The sequence below is a fragment of the Telopea speciosissima genome, chromosome 3 (genome assembly GCF_018873765.1).
Source record: "Telopea speciosissima isolate NSW1024214 ecotype Mountain lineage chromosome 3, Tspe_v1, whole genome shotgun sequence".
In the NCBI taxonomy this organism is placed as follows: Eukaryota; Viridiplantae; Streptophyta; class Magnoliopsida; order Proteales; family Proteaceae; genus Telopea; species Telopea speciosissima.
In genome coordinates, this window is record NC_057918.1 from 4,375,693 (window position 1) to 4,395,807 (window position 20,115).

General features: G+C 41.4%; 1 protein-coding gene across 3 annotated transcripts; it reads right to left on the bottom strand.

Moving 5' to 3' along the window:
• Positions 1-301: 301 nt before the first annotated feature.
• LOC122653855 (trihelix transcription factor GT-1-like) lies at positions 302-17,203 on the bottom strand. Of its 3 annotated transcripts, none has more exons than XM_043847806.1 (5): positions 16,449-17,200; positions 12,319-12,361; positions 1,732-1,859; positions 847-1,074; positions 302-755 (listed from the first exon to the last, which is right to left on the bottom strand). In XM_043847806.1, the coding sequence occupies exons 1-5, from the start codon at positions 16,972-16,974 to the stop codon at positions 538-540; spliced, it is 1,143 nt and encodes a 380-aa protein (XP_043703741.1). In that variant the 5' UTR covers positions 16,975-17,200; the 3' UTR covers positions 302-537. The 3 variants fall into 3 exon arrangements, with proteins under 3 accessions (XP_043703741.1, XP_043703740.1, XP_043703742.1); XM_043847805.1 differs by having other exon boundaries at positions 1,732-1,863; positions 12,323-12,361; positions 16,449-17,198; XM_043847807.1 differs by lacking the exon at positions 847-1,074 and having other exon boundaries at positions 1,732-1,863; positions 12,323-12,361; positions 16,449-17,203.
• Positions 17,204-20,115: the final 2,912 nt, after the last annotated feature.

Here is a 20,115-nt window from a genome sequence, read left to right on the forward strand (position 1 = left end):
AAGGCATCTAGAGGAGAGGAGTATTTATGCCAATACATGGAATTTGCCAAGAGTAACTAGTGATTGGGGAGTCGTTACCCACAAGGGACCTATCTAGGTCACTCAACCATCACATGAGGGAAAAAACCTAGCAAGGTCATTCGTGGGGTTCACAATCAGTTTCCTTACAGTGCCCTTAGATTAAGCCCCAAGAGTTGGGGGGGGGGGGGTAGAGGGAACGCAATTTGTTTTCCATTTCAAGCAGCAAGGATATGCACCAATCAAACCAAACAAAACTAATTTAAAAGATCAATATGAATGCTCCAAAAAATGTGTTTTTTTCTTTCGTCCTACCATTTCATCAAATTGCTATACACATGCTGGTGAGGTTTGCCTCATCTTTTGCCTCGAGTTCACTTGAAGAGTGTGAGTAGGCAGGATTACTACATGAGGTGCAAGTGTGCACAGAAGGGATAAAAAAAAGAAAAAAATGTATACAGGACAGAAGCTTTAATCTGGAAATTCCATCGCTCATCAGGATGCCAATGCAACACTCCCTCAGTCCCCAAGCAATCTCACAACACCCTGGTAGACTGCACCAGGACGGAGATCATCTAAAGTGTCGATGCTTCTAAAGCAGTTGAACTCTCTTAGACCTATCCAACCACGACGGCTAAGGAAATCACGTAAATCATCTTCGGTGTAAAGTGTCTTGTCTTCAGTACGGACGGGTATGCGGTCAGATTCATCGTAGAGACACACTTTTATCATCAATCCTGAAACAATAGGAATTGACTTAGTACTTATAGAAGATATCCAGAATTTCGATCAAGCAAAATTTCAAATCAGATTAATATTTAAGCCTACCCTCGTCGAGGTGAAGAGTGTAAATCCCCAATGGCATGTCCCTGTCAAGGCTCCGAACAACTTCGTCTTCATCCTCTAACCAAAATGCCCGTTTGGTTCTTAAGCCAAACGCAGACTTGATTGCCTCCTTTATTGCATCTGCAGTACCATCGATGCCAATCCTCCTAGTGTATTCCCCCCACTTTACTGATATTACCCTCCCAACATAGGAAGAGTGGCTCTCCCCACCTGCCAAAAAGCAACATCAGGCATGTCTGTTTTAAACCACTAGGAGTTTTTTCGAAGGTTGATAACTCCTGAATCAATTGACAGGTTTAGGGGGTCCAGACATGAAAATTCTCTCTACACAAGTTTAACCCGACAATTCATGAGTAAAATCTAGGATACCTAAATAATGAAAAAGGAAAATATATGTATATATATTTTGACTGCCTCTGAACGACTCATTCTGTATTTCACTTATAAAAGTCCCATGACCAAAGTCACCAAGTAAAACGAAATTCTCTGGGACTTACAGTCATTTTTTACCAGTCAAGAAACTTGAGTTTTAAATTGCCAAGGCCAGTATCAACTAGCCTATTAAGAGGCAACTCATGCAGTCCCCTGTAGAGCCTCATGAATATGCTCTGAGTCATTAATGAGTTTCTGTACGCTTATCACAGAATATTTCTAGATCCCACTCTCCGGAAATGTCTGTGGTGAAGGAATCCCCTGCCGGAGACTCCATGCATCAACTGGGAACAATTTTCTCAGAGGCATAGATCAGAGTACAGATAATTCATCAAAGAACAATATAGCCCAGTTACAACCTGTAATTCCTTTTTAAACATACCAAGAAGAAGAAATCCCAATTTTTCTTGCATTAAACTTAGCAAAACTTTTTACCATTTCCAGGGGTCTCTCTCCAATTCCATGGGGGAACTCCATTGGCTGCAACTGCATCAGCTGGCGTGATGGCAAGAGGGTGTCCATCATGATCCAAACGCCTTTCAAGATTGAGTGTTGATCTTCCACTAGCTTTGTGTCAAGCAATTAAAGCTCTTGTTAACAATTTAGAAAATATAGGAAACAGTATATGAATTGGAGAGTAGATAGTTGAGCATGTTCAACTCCAAGAGATGGTATTTTTTAAACAAATACAAGTGCTTGTTTAAGTGCAGTGTACCACAATAATATGCACACAGTGTGTGTTAATTCACTGTTTTTACAAAGGGCAGTGGTTCTGGGAGAATCCACCCAAGGTCCAAGGATGCTGGTGAAGGGCTGGTTAGGAAAGAGGAGGAAGTCTGAGATGGGATCTCAGAGTTGGAGGGGAAAGAGAGAATCATAGACTCACATAGAGCAACCAACAAAATTCTGTTTTCAAATCTGTGCTTCCATCGTTGTATTACAATGAATAAGTAGGCAGAAATAAAAAAAGTCCTGATTTAAATGTAAAACCGAAACTAAAGAAACTAACTTGTAATCAACCTATATCTCTTAATCCAACTCTAAAACTAAACTAGCTGATTCCTACATATCATACTCAATGCAACCATAAGAAAATAAAGACATAAAAATTAAACTACTTCCAGCCCCTATTGGACCAAAAACCCAGGTTGGGCCAGTTCCATCTAGGTTTGGATTTCCAAACCCAGTCATGCTGGTCCAACCAGTTGAATGCTGCGGCATCGATTATCCTCCTTTGCAAAGAACATGACTCCGTTCTTTTTTGGATAAGGACCGAGGAGACCATCTGACTTAACACGCTGGAGGAGAAATGATCTTGTTGTCCGCTGAAGCTTGATTGCTGGAAGGTCCTTAGCTGAGAGGAACTTCATTTCAAGTCCATCGTGTTTAAAGTAGGGGTGTCAAAAAACCCCGGCCAGCCTGAGTCCGCCTTGAGGCCGGACAGGGCCGAGCCTGGGGTTAACACAGGGTCGGGCTGGGTTTACCATTTCCCTGGCCCTAGCAGGGCCGGGCCTAGGTTGAGGCCTCGGGCTGAGCCCAGCCCTGTTTATATTATATATTACAAGGCCCGCCTATTATATATTACAACCCAGCCCATCTATTTAGGGTCAATTAGGGTCAATCAGGGCCAGCCCGGGCTTATCAGAGTCAATCAGGGCCGAGCCGGGTTGGCTATAAACCATGGCAGGGTTGGGCTGGGTTGAGGGTGTGTTGGGCCCTGGCAAGGTTAGGCTGGGCTTGGGCTGATACCTTAAGAGCCCTAAGGTTGGGCTAGGGTTTAGGGCAAGCCCGGCCCGTTGACACCTCTAGTTTGAAGGAGTACACGTTCGCATAACCACAATGTTGAGCCTTCTTATCAAACAACCACGGACACCCCAAGAGGATGTGACACACCTTTAAGGGTAGGCTATCTGTTAACAAAACAGGAATTTCGTGAATGGCTTGAATGATCAATGAGATCAGTCAAACTCTCTATTTATAATAATAATAATAAAAGAGATTACAAAGGGAAACACTGTTCACGACACTGTTCACGTGAACAGTATCACAGCCCAAATTACAATCCTACCCTTGTTCAAAAGTACATAAATAAAGCATAAATAAAAAACCCAAAATACCCTTATAATATCGGGTAACACATCTCAACACTCCCCCTCAAGTTGGGGCATAGATATCACACATGCCCAACTTGACTAGACTAGGATAAAACAACTTCCCACTCAACCCTTTGGTGAAGACATCAGCCAGTTGATCTCCAGACTTCACAAAAGGAATACAAATCTGCCCACTCTCTAACTTCTCCTTGATGAAGTGTCTGTCAATCTCCACATGTTTGGTACGGTCATGCTGCACTGGATTGTGGGCAATGCTAATTGCTGCTTTGTTGTCACAGTACAACATCATTGGAAGATGAACAGAACCACGAATATCAAGGAGTAAACTCTGAAGCCACAGTAACTCACATATGCCTTGGGCCATAGCACGGAATTCAGCTTCAGCACTAGATCTTGCCACAACATTTTGCTTTTTACTCCGCCATGTGACTAGATTTCCTCCAACAAAAGTACAATAGCCGGAGGTAAATTTCCTGTCAGGGTTACTACCCCAGTCAGCATCTGTGTAAGCCTCAATGCGAAGATGGTCATGAGGAGACAAAAGGATCCCCTTTCCTGGAGCTGACTTCAAGTAATGGAGAATACGAAGAACAGCAGCCATGTGAGTGGAATAAGGATCATGCATGAACTGGCTCACAAGACTCACAGCAATGGCAATATCTGGTCTGGTGTGGGAGAGATAAATTAGCTTGCCCACCAATCGTTGATATCTGCCCTTATCAACAGGTTCACCATCCTTCTCTTGCAGACGGGTAGTACCTTCCAAGGGAGTGTCACAAGGATGACAACCAAGCAAACCAGTCTCTGATAGTAAATCTAGAACATACTTTCTCTAGGAGAGAAAGATGCCTTTTGGAGAACGGGCAACTTCAATCCCAAGAAAATATCTTAGCTGTCCTAGATCTTTTATGTCAAATTCCCGTCCCAAGAAAGCCTTCGGTGAGAAACTTCATCAGTATCATTACGATCACAACTATGTCATCAACATAAACTATGAGAAGAGTGACCTTTTCTCCCTTTCGCTTGATGAACAGAGTGTGATCAGCATGACTTTGTTTGTATCCACAGGAGACCATGGCTTTATGAAACCTACCAAACCATGCCCGTGGAGATTGCTTCAACCCATAGAGTGCCCTTTTGAGCCTACAAACTTTCCCATGGGTCTTGTCAGAGGAAAAACCCGGAGGAACATCCATATAAACCTCCTCTTCCAACTCCCCATAAAGAAATGCATTTTTTACATCCAACTGCTGTAGGTCCCAGCCAAAGTTGACAGCACAAGATAGTAAGACCCGGACAGTGTTCAACTTTGCAACAGGGGCAAATGTCTCCTGGTAGTCGATCCCATAAGTCCGAGTGAAGCCTCCGCCACAAGCCTGGCTTTATATCTATCCACTGTTCCATCCGGCTTCTCGCTTGACAACAAATACCCATTTGCACCTGACTGGTTTCTTACCCGAAGGAAGAACAACTAGCTCCCATGTCTCATTTTTAAGTAAGGCCGTCATTTCTTCCATCATGGCTGCTTTCCACTTTGGATCTACAATCGCCTTCTGTTATTTCTGAGGAATAGAAACAGAGGAAAGAGAAGAAACAAATGCACGATAGGAAGGAGATAAAGCATCATAGGAAACAACATTGGAGATGGGGTGTTGGGTGCATGACCTAACGCCTTTACGAACAACGATAGGTAAGTCAAGGGAAGGATCCTTACCAGATGATGTAGTAGGGTCTGGATCTGGATCAAGTGCAGACGATTGTGGAGGTGGTATGGTGGTGGTGGTAGTCTCAACTTGTCCTGTGCGCTCCCGGGTATATACCTTATCAACAGGGATTTGACTGACTGGTCTACGCTCCCCCTGAATAGGAGCCACTATAGGAGAAAAATACACCGAATGCTCCGTGGATCAAATTTCCCATGAGGATGATGATTGCGGGCATAGCCAACACAACCAAAAACTTTGGGGGGAACCACAAAGGAGGAGGAACCCTGGAGGAGATCAACGGGGGAACGACCATCAAGGACACGGGTAGGCACATGGTTGATGAGATAAGCAGCGGTAAGAATGGCATCACCCCAGTAGTGAGAAGGAACCTGCCGTGCAAACATAATGGCCCGGGCGACCTCAAGGAGATGTCTATTTTTCCTTTCAGCAACCCCATTCTGGGCAGGTGTGTCAACACAGCTGGTCTGATGGACAATACCATGTGCAGCCAAATAAAGTTGGAACTGACCCTCCATGTACTCTCTGCCATTATCACTGCGTAAAATGCGCAAGGTGGCATTGAATTGGGTCTGAACCATACGATGAAATAACTGAAAACAGCGGAAGACCTCACTTTTATGGCTCATCATGTACACCCAAGTGGCACGAGTATAACAATCAATAAACGAGACAAACCATCGATGACCAGAAAGGGAAGTACAACGGGCAGGGCCCCACACATCAGAATGAACCAAAGCAAAAGGAAACTCACTTCTTTTATTTAATGAAGAATAAGCTGAGCAGTCTGTTTGGCCAAAACACAAGCCTCACATAAAAACTCATTCCTATTACAATGCTTAATCAAGCTCGGAAACAAAAGAGACAAAGTACTAAGGGATGGATGACCAAGTCGGCAGTGCCAGAGATGAAGGTCAGGGGATGAGGTGGACTGTAAATGATGAGCTGTAGAGGAAGCCGAATGCAAAGCAGAAGGCTGACCCGGGTCAAGTAAGTAGAGACCACCCTACATCTTACCACCCCCAATCATACGCCCCGTCTCCAGATCCTGTATGACACAATGAGAAGGGAAAAAAGTCAGTTTGCAGTTCAGATCTCTAGTGAGACTACTAATAGAGAGAAGGTTGGTAGAAAAGGACGGAACATGCAAAACAGATTTTAATGAAAGGGTAGGGGAGCAGCGTATGGAACCCTTCCCATTAATAGGAGAAAGGGAACCATTAGCTACTCGAACACTGTCTTTGCGAAGATGGAGAATAAAGATGAAATACATGGGAGGAGCCGGTCATGTGGTCAGTGGCACCGAATCTATAATCCAAGGACTGGATACAGCCGATGCACAGACTACTACTACTGGAGTACGAGGCAAAATTAGAACCAGGAGGGGCAGCGGTGTAGATGCCGTAGTGGAGGGGCGGAAGAGGCTCGTAGCATGCGACGAAAGCTAGGAGCTCATCCTGAGTAAGCCCAATGTCAGATGAAGGGGCAGCAGCAGCAGGAGTAGGAGAATCAGCCATATGAGCCTTGGGCTTAAACTTCCCATGGGCTTTCTTTTCCTCAAAATCAGCAGGCTTCCCATGGAGCTTCCAGTATTGAGCCTTACTATGATAGAGCCTGTTGCAGTGTTCAAACTTGACAGGACCTTTAGGGACAGCAGTACCACCATCAATAGTGGTAAGAGAAGGAGTACTAGAAGCAACTTGCAAGGCGGAGCGATCAACAGTAGAGGAATGCAACATAGCAGCCCGACGAGATTCCTTATTATGAACCAAGGCAAAGGCCTGTTCTAGGGATGGAAAAGGGGACTGCCCACGTACTTGCACCCGAATAGGATCAAACTCCATATTTAGTCTAGCCAAAAAATCATAGACACGTATTTTGTCAACGTGTTTGCGATAGGCAGCCGGATCGATGAGCGATAGAGGGCTGATAGTTGGAGTAATGATCCAATTGCTGCCACATGTTCTTGAGGGCAGCATAGTATTTGGAGACAGAGAGCTCCTGTTGGGTAGTGGCATTAGCCTTCTTTCTAATCTCATAGACCTGTGCATCATTCCCCGTGCGACCATAAGCCTCTTTGGCACCATTCCAGATAGTATGGGCAGTGTCCAGTAGAAGAAAATTGTCTGAGATATCCCCTTGCATAGAATGGATCAAGTAGGACATCACCATCGCATCATTCGATAACCACTTGTTGAGCTGAGAACCCTCTTCCACTGGTTTAGTTGTTGTCCCAAGAAGATGGCCGGTGAGGCCACGGCCACTCTTGTCAAATAGGTAGACCGAGACCACTTCGGTAGTTAGAGCCATCAAGTTTGATTGGGGCAGCAAGGGGAAGAAAATCAGTCCGGGGCTGGCCATCAATGCCAGAAGAGGCTGAAGAAGAATCTGAACCAGTCATTGCAGCAGGTAACCAATCTTCAATGAAGCAGCAAACAGCCAAAAAATATCCAAAAAAATTATGGAATTGACCCCCAATAGAAAAGGGCTGTATTGGAGCAAAAAATCTCAGATATGTAGGCTGGGAATGATGTCGAATGAAGGCAGCAAGGGTGCCAATCAGATGCAGCAGAACCAGCAGCCCAACCCCAAGATCGATTAATGTCGGGGTTTTGAAAAAACCCGAGAAGAGAGATCGATAAGGGGTCAGGGTCTTCAACCAATCGATGAAGTGAATAGGGGCTGAGAACAATATCAAATAAAGATCCCACAATAGAAGATGCAGCCGAAACAGATGTAGAGGCCTGATCTCCAAAAAAAACAAGAATCTTCAAATCGCAGACAGTGCTTCAGCTCCACTCGATCCAAAAAAGAGGCATAAAAAAGGAGGTATATTGGGGCAACAACTAGATCATTACGATCACCTCAGTAGTGCTACCCTAATGGGAGAAGAAGAACCAAAAGAAAGGAAGAAAGAAGAAGGGAAGAAGCTCGATGGAGGGAAGGAGAAAAAAATCGAAGGGAGGGAGGTGGGTTTTGAAAACCTAGATCAGAGTGTATTTGGCTCTGATGCCATGTTAACAAAACAGGAATTTCGTGAATGGCTTGAATGATCAATGAGATCAGTCAAACTCTCTATTTATAATAATAATAATAAAAGAGATTATAAAGGGAAACACTGTTCACGACACTGTTCACGTGAACAGTGTCACAGCCCAAATTACAATCCTACCCTTGTTCAAAAGTACATAAATAAAGCATAAATAAAAAACCCAAAATACCCTTATAATATCGGGTAACACATCTCAACACTATCACATTGCACTTTGTTGATCAACCTACCAATAGAGTATGTGAACAAACATCGATCGTTGATCTTAAGATTAGTGTTTTTCACCCACACAACTTTGTAGGGGTTAGGATGTGGCTCTGTCTTTAAACGTAGTTTGCAAACAGCGTCTTTAGAAACGACATTGGTGCAACTACCACCATCGATAACCACGGTACACAGGCTATTGTAGATTACATGAGCAAACATTGATTGTTGATCTTAAGATTAATGTTTTTCACTCACCTACACAACTTTGTAGGGGTTAGGATGCGGCTGTCTATAAACCTAGTTTGCAAACAGTGTCTTCAGAGACGGCATTGGTGCAACTACCACCGTCGATGACGTACACAAACTATTGTTGCATCTCACTCTGGTCTGGAAAATACAATTTCGATACCAATTATCCTCATCAGAAACCTTGAGTGTAGCCAAAAGTGGACGAAGAAAGTAACAATGTTGCGGCTCTCCATCATTATCGTTGTTATTGGCTTCACTAGGTTCAGGATCGTGCTCCAACTCCAGAAGTACTAGGTTGTTCCTCTATGTCTCTTCCAAAGTAGAAGCCATAAATTCTTCCTTATCAGTGAAAGGAACTAGACGATTAGGACACTGAGCAAAAAAGTGTTTATACTCCTTTGTAGCTCAATCTGTGGCTTCATAGGAGGTCTGTCGGTGTCGCCTTGATTTTTGACACTCTAAAACGCCATGATCACCTTCCCACCTTGATACATATGCAACTGTCATGCTTTCCTGTCTCAATTGTGCAAACCTGAGATGCATGTGTGGCTTGTAGTTGGTAGGTAAGAATCTTCGATTCATGGCTTCACTCATCTCAGCCCAAGTAGTAAATAATCCAATGCCTCGAGTCTAATTCTGTTGTTGGTGCTTCATCCACCTGACTCAAGCTGTGCCGTTCAGCTTTTAGCCTCTACAAATAAGATCTTTCTAGCTTCAGTCAACCCGTAGCATCTGAAAAAGATCTCCAAACTGTGAACCCAGTCAAGATACTACTTTGGGTTGTTAACCCCATAAAAATCGAGAATGTCCAGCTTCATACATCTTTCAGCTCCATAAATAGGATCATTATACCAACCAATTCCATATGGTGGTGGTGATGGTGGTGGTGGCGGTGGTGTAACATGAGACAGACCCTATGAGATGGAGTTGGAAGAATTCCCAGATTGCATGGGACTGTTTCGTTCATCACAAGCCACCAGTCGGTCAATAGAAGCTTGCATGGATGTCATCATAGTATGGAGGAAACTGACAGCTGCGGTGAGGGTATCGACACATTCATTGAGGGTGTCAATTTTTGTATTGATTTCACCTTTATAGGAGTTAAGCTGTTGGAGAATCTCACTATTAGCCACCATGATTAAGATGCGGATAGAACCTTTAAGTTGGTGGCAATCCCGGGGTTCGGAAACCTATTCAGGTTCACAATGGGCCCACTCAGATTATACACAATTCCAATAGTCAAGTGGATGGCAAAACTGTAAAAAATAGAAAGCAAGCTAACAACAAAAAACAAATCCAGCAAGGGGAGTACCACGTATGATGGGAGGGGTTTCTTGGGACAGGAAATAAGATTTAAAGGAATAAAGATGGGGGGAAGGGCACTACTGGAAATCTGAGAAAATAAAACTTAAAAGGCAAACAAGGGTTAAAGAAAATGAGACGTTTAAAGGGGGGCAATATTGGAAAATTGGAGTTGAAAAAAGGGACTCATCATGGGGGAGTGGTGGAAGACATATTGGAGTTGTCATTTACCTCTGGCAAGCCTTTGGAGAACCTGCGGTGGTGGATGGAGGTCGAGTTCGAACCAGCGGTGCAGTCTTTTGAAACTAGGTATGAGATCTTTCTTTTTTTGGTTCAATGTCTCTTGCACTCTTCTCTTTTTTTTTTTGCAGGCGGAACTCTAGAACCGGGGGGGGGGGGGGGGAGATTCGATCAAGGTTGCAGGGGAAAAGGGAGGACAGTGGATAGGGTTATCTCTGGGAATCGAAGGGAGGGGGTTTACTATGGGAATCAAAAGGATGGGGTGTTACTGCAGGAGTTGGGAGGGAGGGTTGTTGTGGGAGTCAAGAGGGATGGGTTGTTGTGCGAGTCGACGGGAGGGGGTTGCTATGGGAATCAAAGGGAGGGATGGGGTGGAAGGGTTTGATAGCAAAGGGGGATGGGTAAACTGTTCGTTACGGCAGAACAGTAACGTGAATAAAAAAGGGAAAGAAGAAGGAAGGAGAAGGATGCATTTCGGCTCGGATACCAAATTGGTGGGTGGGGGGTGGTTCTGAGATAGGATCAGAGTTGCAGGGAAAAGAGAGAATCACACATTCAAACACTCACATAGAGGAACCAACAAAATTCTATTTTCAAATCTGTGCAGAAATCAAAAGAGTCTTTTCTGAAATGTAAAACTGAAACTAAAGAAGCTAACTTGCAATCAAACTATATCTCCTAATCCAACTGTAAAACTAAACTACCTATTCCTACGTATCCTACCAGTCAATGCAAACATAAGAAAATACAGACACAAATATTAAACTACTTCCAGCCCTTATTGGACCAAAAACCTGGGTTGGACCTGTTCCGTCTGGGTTTGGGTCTCGATCATGCTGGTCCAACCAGTTGAGTGCTACTGCATCAGATACCTTCCAGAATGTTGTCATGCGGCAGTTCAGAAGGGGCCCAATTTTTGTGGGCAGACGGCCAAAGGAACCCTAACCACATGTCAAATATCAGCCCAAACTGAGCTGGTGACATGGCCGAATAATTTCTAAAAATCTCACAAAAAGCTCTAAGAGTTTGTGCTTTTTTTTAATGGGATGGCAGAAACTGCTAGAGGAAAACACAAATACAAGAGGGTATATGATTTAAGTATCGATCTGAAGTTTGACATGTGGCCAATCCAGACCATATCTTATCTATCCAATCATCTTCCATGTAGCACATAGCTAGGCCATATAAGACATTTGCTTTCTACTAGATTCGTTTTCTTTGCTATTTTAACAATTATATTTTTTGAGAAAGTTCAAACATACTATTTAGAGTAAGTATTGACTATACCATCTTTAGTAAGTTTTTGTTTTTAAGTATTTTATTTGGGAGTCAAGGTTCTGAGTCCTAATTTGAGTTTAAGTCTAAATGGGGTAAGTTAGTTCCTTTCTTTTTTACAGTTGTAATACTTGGAATTGGTCTAGGTTTTCAGTAGTAGTTGAGAAGCAAGAATAGCAGAGCCAGGTGTTGATGTAGCGCAAAAGTTTAATAAAATTTTGGGAGTTGAGTTGCAGCTCACCTTCCTCTCTTCATACAGTGGATCTGTGTGAAATTGAGTGTTCAGTTACTGCTGAACTTTAGCAGGGTGCTAAGATTGTTAAACTTTTACTTCATCTTCTACCACTATTACTTTGTTTTTTACAACATGATCATCAGATAACAGATACGTTACTTCAAGGAATAAATGATTGTTCTGGGATTTGAAAATGATTCCATTGGGCATCCTCCACCCCGCTCTCTCCCGTCCTCCCTCATAAGTAATTCTATCAGGCAAATTTAGATAGTAATAATCAAGTGCATCCCCATACTGGTAGTAGAATCCTTCCAACCTAACTGTAGCATCCAATTTCTTTAACCCTCACTCTTGTCTAATTGTGAATTCTGCTTCTTCTCCACATTGAGAACTATTGAACCCTATGCTGAGTAAATTTCAACTTACCTGGTGAATAACCTCACAATAGCTACAAATTTCACCAAGTTTAATGTATTTATGTAAAATAGAGCAAGCAATAAAATTGACCCCATCTCCAATCGAATTACTACCCTCAGCTGCCACAGTCAAATGCAAAGCTATGTCATGTAAAACAGAATCTTGAATTGAAGAGTAAACTTTTTGTTGGGACTCAGCAAACAATACGTACCTTCAACAGATACAAATGGAATATTGGCATCCTCAAGACCTAAGAAAAAACAAAGAACCAGATGTCAGGATACAGGAGAAAACCTAGTGATACTAACATATTTTATTTTGCTGCAAAAACATATTGATCTGAATGCATCTGAATGCTTATGAGAGAGAGAGAGAGAGAGCAATACTAATATAATATGTAAAATGACGAGTACATAACCAAGCAAAGAATGAGAGATAAAGAGTGAATGTGAGCCAAATCATTCAGGAGTGTTCCAAAAATGCCAATTGATGTTTGAACTACATTGCCTTGCAAATATTTTATGGTGCATGTCATAAACTGTAGCCTCAACCAAGTGCCAGATAAAGCCAACAGCTACCAGCTACGAATGCCCCTATCAAGAATAAGCAGATTCCATGAAGCTAGATTTCAACATTTGGCACATAAGATCAACTTGGTAGCAATGTCCATGATTCCGTATAATGCCAAGTACCAACATAGGGTATTGACATTTAGATTTGTTCATGTTTGTACTCAAAGAAACATAGTTTGCGCCATGAGAAAGGTTAAGATGGTTACAAAATGTTGGAGGTGGCATAGCATTGATGAGAACATGGCAAGTCAAAAGTGAAATGCTACATTAGTAAGTCTAAACCTTGTTTACACTGGATAGACCAATGCAACTAGAAACACCTTCCACAGTAAAATGTATGAGAACCTTGACATGTCAAGGCAAAGTCATAAACTTAGTCAGGAATCAATTTAGGGATTCCATCAGACACCAAAAAAATGATCAAACATAGCCTCTAGTATGGAGATGATCTCCTCTGTTACGAAGCCACACCCAATAACAGTTAAGCCTTTACACATGATTTCAGGCTTAGTTGCTCTTCATTCTACCATTTGACCACAAGTGGTTGAAAGCTGAAGGGTTATATTGACTAGCATATCATGCATCACCAGAGAAATAAGGTCACACCTACCTAGTCAGCACTTTTACAAATATATCAGAGAATTGATTTTCATATGCACAATAATTATCCATAAAGTAGGAAACCTTTAATAGTTCTGCAACTGCAATAGAAAGTATTGGACATATAACAGGTTGAAATTTCATATATAAGTGTTAGTTGCGCCTGCAGAAACAGAAGCTAGAGTGAGCAGGCTCAGAGAGAAGATGTGTCACTGTCTCAAGTTTCAAACAGTACAGAGGAATTTTCACCAAGTATTCCACAAAGTATAAAAAGATGTTCTTAATTTAATTTTCCTAGAACGTGAGCTTTCTGTAATAAGCATGGTAACTATCCAATAGGAGAGCATCTCCAATGACGAATCAACAGCAAACAACCAAGGACACCTCTTTTTCCAGTGTAGGTTCCACCTGAGGAGTCCAACATTCAAACATTAGTTTGCATAGCCTGGTGACGGTTTGTAACATGGTATGGCTAGATTAGTTTTACATCTCCACTAATTTGTTTCTTATTTTATATTTCTCAGAGTTGGTTTTATTTCCCTTCATTTAGGGACCTTTGTTATATATTTAAGGGTATTTTAGTCCTTAAAGGAATAATTGACCTAGGTGGCAGCTAGATTTGTGTTTGCCAGCCATGTAAATTGTGACCGAGTTATAGTTGTAGTAGGAGTTTAAACTAGAGAAGGCCTTTTATACAACTTTCAAATCATCACATAAGGGTCTTGAACCTAACTACCTCAGGGGTTTTCTCTGTGAAATCTATGTTCTAAGAATTAGAAGGACCAACAACCAAGTACTCCAAGCTTCACCCTGGATCTCCTTTTAATGGGGTATCCATTAAAAGACAGTTTTCCTCTGGACAGCAGCAAAGGGACTATATTCTTACTATTGACAATCTAGTAGGAAGGGGAAACTGCCTTCCCAATGTCTGCCTATTCCCCCCACAGTTCTTAAACTAGTCACCACACCATCATATATCTTTAATTATGTCCACATATTTACTTGAAACACTTCTCTTCTCTAGTACTTGCCAGATTAACTCTCTAGGGGCCATGTGATCAAGTATAATTGTGCAACTAACTCAACAGCATACTAAATTTACTTCACTTTCATTCAAAAAATCACTGAAAATTTTCTGATGGCAGGTATACTTTAGTTTCCACATTTAGTATGTTATTTAGTTGCACAATCATTTTTGGTAATGCTTGTGATATTTTCCGTTTTGCTTTGTTCTAATTTTACTAACTTCAAACAAACAAGGCCTTAGAGTGGAGTTGCTTTCCTTGGCAAACGGTCTACGCATTCATCAGCATGCACCAAGAGTACCTTTGCTAAAGGAAATTCAACCAATGTCCTTGGATAGTACAAGATTTGGCATGTGGACTTTGGAGATTTTCTCTTCCTATAAAGAGGGTAATGCAAAAGTCGACCTCGAACCAAGGAGAAACCAGTGAGAGATCGATTGCAACCAGGATCAACACGATAAGGAACACATTAAATAACTAAAACTCTTCTTCTTTTTTTATTGTTGTTTTTCTATTACATATGAATGGAGAACATAAAGGATAAGAAGAAGGGAGAAGAGGATAGAAGAAGGGGGTGGGGAATGGGCTATCTCAGCCCTGGGTCTCTCACTGACAGCTATCCCAGCTGTTGAACAGGGAATGTTCTCCCATAACCGATGACAAGCATGGCCTTAAAATTCTATTATTCAATTTTGATCCTTTCTTACAATAGCTGTTTAGTTATTAACCAATGCTTCAGAAGCCATTCTGAAAGGCCATACAGTAACAACATATATGTGATGGAGGTTGGCTGAGGAAGACGTTAAGCGGCATTTTATGATTTGGCCAACAAAGGGAAGCAGAACTACAATCACTTTTGGCCGTATGGCTCTATACCACCTTGGTAGCAGCTTCTTTGATATATAATGTGCCCTTTTCTTATCTTTTCCTAGTTTCATGATCTGATTTCGAGTCTCTACTTGTTAAACCAGGCTAGTCCCTTTGAAATCACAAGGTTCCATGGACGAAACATCATCCACAAGCATGCATATAGGAGCAGAAACAAAGTGATAACCTATCTCATAGAACATAAGAAATAAAGTGAGGTTCAAAATGCTTTATATCGAGTTATTCTCCTTTTCTGCAGCTACATCTGATGTGGGTTAACTGTCAAATGTACTAGCACTTCTAATGGGCCCAATTAGAAAAGGGATATGGCGTCAAGATGGAGCAGAACCTAGAATAAGGGTTTTTACGTCAAACAAAGGCTTAGCTAGCAATGCAAAATCAAAATCCTCCAATCTGAAATCAAAGCACTTAGACTGTCAAAGGTGCTCTAATTGGCGACCCAATTGAAGAAAGTTTTATAGAAATATGCAGATAAGAATTAACTGATCAGAGAAGAAAAATGAATGACAAAAGACGAAAATTTGATCCAATAGTCTAGGGCATACATTCAAAACTTCTAATAAAAAATATATGTGGAACTCAAAGCATAAAATTAACAGTATCAATTATAAGGGAGAACAATACGAAGATGTTTCTTTGTGACATACTGCTGGAAACAAAAATGGATAAAACTGCACTGGTTTCTTTGAATGATTAAAAGGAAAAGTTATGCACAAAGGAGGGACATCTATGAATGTGCTTCTACAGATGATGGGGCTATTTCTAGCTCTAAAAGGCTAATGGTAGAACTTCTCATAAGGAAGAGAAAAATAGTGACTCACATTGTAATCGTTTTCTCAAGGTGCAGTGATTTTTTTGTGTGTGTGTGTGTGGTGGGGGGTTGGGTGTCAAGTCCTACAAGAGCCAACGCCCAACAATTAGTGAAAAAGGTGTAAATTTAATGAAAGCATTTTTAATGACTATTTAATGGCCACGACTGCAGAAAAACAAGTGCAGTAGCAGAGTCCTACTGAGGCCACTATATATGTTCTTGAAACTTCCCTAGTTACTGCCATGAATTCCATAGATAAACTATTAAAGACACCGATGAACATCATAAGTCATAACTGTAAATTCACACAGGCTTGTCGATGACACTTCAAAATTGTGCACATCCCAACCTCCTCAGGAAGATAAAATGAGCAAATGGCATTCAAAAAGAATAAAACCAGCATAACAAACTAGGAAACAAGAAATTAAAATTAATATATACCTTTATCTGGGAATTGAATGTATGAATCGACCTTAGAAGGTGTAGGACTCTTGTAAGATGCATTTTTACTTCTCTCCCTGAGCAATTCCTCCAGTTCCTTGTAGTACGACATCTTGGCTGAACCACTACCTCTATCTTGGTGCTTTGCCTTCTTGAACTCTTTCAACAAGTTCCTCCATTTATCGGTGCACATGGTTGGGGATCGATCGAAACCCTTCTCCCTCATTTTAGACGAAATCTGCTCCCAGAGATGCTTGTTGGACTTGGAAGTATTGAAAAGACTGTCCATTTCTCGCCGGAAACTGATGAGACTTCGGGTCTCCTCCTGGACCCAGGTCTCGGCTCGTTTTTTGGGCGCCTTCACCTCGTGGTCTTCTCCGCTGCTCTCGGCAAGAATCATTTGCTGCTGCTGTTGCTGCTGTTGTTGCTGGGGCTGCAAGCCACCATTGCCAACAACTTCAATCATCATCTCTCTCCCCTCCTCCTTATAGAAGTCAATAGGACGAGGATTCTCAGGCAGGTACATGGGCCAATATAAAGAGATAGAAAACAAGAGAAGCTGTTCCAGAAAGTTACAGAAGAAGATAGCAATTGGGTTTGAAACTTAGAATAGGGAAGGGGGTGAAGAAAGGAAACTCATTCCTTGGATTTGGAGATTAAAGTCGCTAAGTAATGAAACAATAGAGGGAGCAGGAGCAAAGAAACCACTGTAGTTCGAAAAAGGATGACAGCGGAAGGAAATGTAGATACGGGTTTTGTTGTAGATATGGGTTTTGTCAGCGAAAAGAAAGGGGAATCCCTCATATTTAGGATTCAAAGATTAACTCCACCAACGATGGAAAGAGAAAAACAGAACAATCTCTCACACAGACAGTGAAGAAGCAGTGGGAACCGTAGGCAAGGAAAACCCGTCTCGCTGGTTCTGAGATTGGGGCAATCGTTCAATGAAATTTCCTCTTTGAGAGAGATATTAATTATTTGCCAAAAAAGAGGGGTTGAAATTTTCCGAGGATTCTTATTCTGAAGCATACACGGTGAGATATTGAGAGAGGAAGCGTGACGGTGAGCGAAAGCAGTAAAGGGAAAGACTAGATTTCTTTTCTTTCCTCAAGAAGAAGAAGAAAGAGTAAACGATAGTTGAAATTGAACTGCGGCTCCTTTATTTAAGGACGTTAGGTCCTCCACCTTTCTCTTCGTGAATCAAGATCTCATATACTCAAGAGATGAATCAGCCATGATTGAAATCCCAGGTGTGGCTCCAATCTGTCAACTAAACAATCCATTAACCTGGACTAAAGATCATGTAAAGTGAACAATTTCCATGAACACGTGGCACAATGTCACCTGATATGCTTCGAAACTTCTGATCTGACGAACAAAATGGATAAACCTACCACACGCAAGACGCATCTATCGGATAACCTATTAACTTATTTTTACGATTTGGGTCAAAATAAAATAGGTTTTGCAATCCGTGTTTCATTATATTGAATAACCTATTATATGGAGTCTACACGGTTCGTCTAGAGAAGAAAATGTATACAACCCTGAACGTCTACAAACATCTACTATACGGATAAAGGATTGAGTATGTCATCCACTGCGGATAGAGAATCTCTTCAGCCACGAGATCTGACCCTTTAATCCCAGAATTATTATTGGGTTTTAGTATTTTTTCAAAATATCCTTGCAATGTACTCTCCTGCTCATCCCACACATTCCATTCGCCGTGGGTGGAGGGAAACTCTTTTTATGTTTTGTCTATTAGGGGTAAACTATAATTATGAGAGAATTAATGTTTTTCGGGTTTCTATATATTGTTTCAACTAGGAAAATACTGGACACAAAAAAATGGATTTTTTGAACCTGTTACATTTTCTACACCTTTTTCTCACAATGTGATATATATTTTTTTAAGAGAGAAAAAAGTTAATAAAAAAAGGATAAATTACACATCACCCTTGGTTTTCAAACGCAACTCAGATCATCCCCTAATTTTTGAAAAAAATTCAAATCACCCCTTGGTTTAGACCCCAATATGACAAATTAGTCCCTACTGTTAGTTTTATGTTGTTAAGTGATGATGTCAGGCAGTTAAATAAATTTAAATCTTGAAACTACCCTTGACCAATGTTGAAGATGAAGGAAGGATAGTATTGTAAATTTAATTATAATGTTTTAGTACAAGGGTAAAATAGTCCTTTCACATCAATAACTAACAACAGATTAACACTGTTACTGCAGAGGGGATGATTTGAGTTTTTTCAAAAAACCAGGGGGTGTTATGAGTTTCGTTTGAAAACCAGGAGGTGACATGTACTTTACCCAGAAAAAAATCGTATGTGTGATGGCATAGAAAATGCCTTAGGCTGAGAAACATTTTACTCTTAAAAAAATCATACTAAGGGTAAGCTTGATACCATGGCTAATTCAATGTCGGACATTTCCATGCAATGGTTAGGTTGACTAAAGAAGTCCTTGCGCTTTCAAAAGGATAGATCATGTATAGGAACGTAATGGAATTTACCCCAAAAAGAAAATGAAACTAGGGAGAGCGATTTATACTCTAGTGGTGTATAATTGAATCTTGTATGCTACTACCTCATTGATTGCCAAATTTCCCCTGGTTTATTAGCATTTCTTCCTAACAAATACCTCACGTTCCAGATACCCCATTCCCTCAAGAACGGGCTATTTTCATTAGTAAAACATTGTTGCAATAGCAGAAGATTCTCATTCTTCTTCCCAATTTCATCTTGTGCATGCTTCCTACTGTATAAGCAATTCTCAATGATACCGCCAATGTTCCTCAATCCTTTGTAGGGGCAAACCTTGGCTGAACCAGAAGAGATATGTACCCTTCACAGTTCTTACAGCTCTTGCCTGCCTTGATGGATTTCCTGGTTATGGCAGGTGGCTGATGATCACGAAACAGATCGAACATGAGCTGTACGAGTCCTGATGGCAGGGAGTGCCAGTGGGTCGCGGTGGCCAGCAAGGAGAGAGAAGTGGTGGCTGGAGAGATTCTGAGAAGGGGGAAAAAGGGGAAGCAATGGTGATGGGGACCAAGGAGGGAGAGAGCGATATCGGTATGGCAGTGGATTGCGGGTGATACAGTACTGATAGTGGCAAGTGGCAACAAAGGGATAAGATGTTTTTCACCCAACAGAACAGTCAATAAGGTGCTAACATAGAAATTCCATTACATCTCGTCAGTGTATACTACATTTTACCATAAAACTATTATAACAGCAAGACCAAAAAGTATCCCTTGACAAATGATTTATAAGTGGCTGAAGTATCCAATTCACTAGATGGAAAAACAAAGAAAATTCTTGAATTATTTGCATTTCGTATTTCATTGACCCTTGTAATAGTCACCCCTTTCTCATAAAAAAAAGTTAAAAGTATAGCTGTTTTCTCTGGTGAGGAAGATGGAGCTTCGTCCACTATTCTTTTGCTTGCTTGTATTGCCTGCTCTCCCTCCTTCATATAGAATTATAGACAATAGGCAGTAGACAGATGATTAATGCTAATTTTTTGTAACTTGATTTCTTTCTAGAGAACCAGACACCCCCCTCTGGATTGGGCAATCTTTTAGTTGAGGTCCTTCAAGATCTAACAGTAGATCCGGGCTGTGAGATATCTAGAAGTGTCATAAAATATT

What these genes read in the sequence shown, in the direction of transcription:
- LOC122653855 (XM_043847806.1), bottom strand. Translation starts at nt 16,974, where the DNA reads ATGTACCTGCCTGAGAATCCTCGTCCTATTGACTTCTATAAGGAGGAG. An exon ending in CATTCAATTCCCAGATAAAG is followed by an intron (nt 12,362 to 16,448) that starts GTATATATTAAT and finishes GTTTTTTCTTAG; the next exon opens with GTCTTGAGGATGCCAATATT. An exon ending in TTTGTATCTGTTGAAGGTAC is followed by an intron (nt 1,860 to 12,318) that starts GTATTGTTTGCT and finishes ACACAAAGCTAG; the next exon opens with TGGAAGATCAACACTCAATC.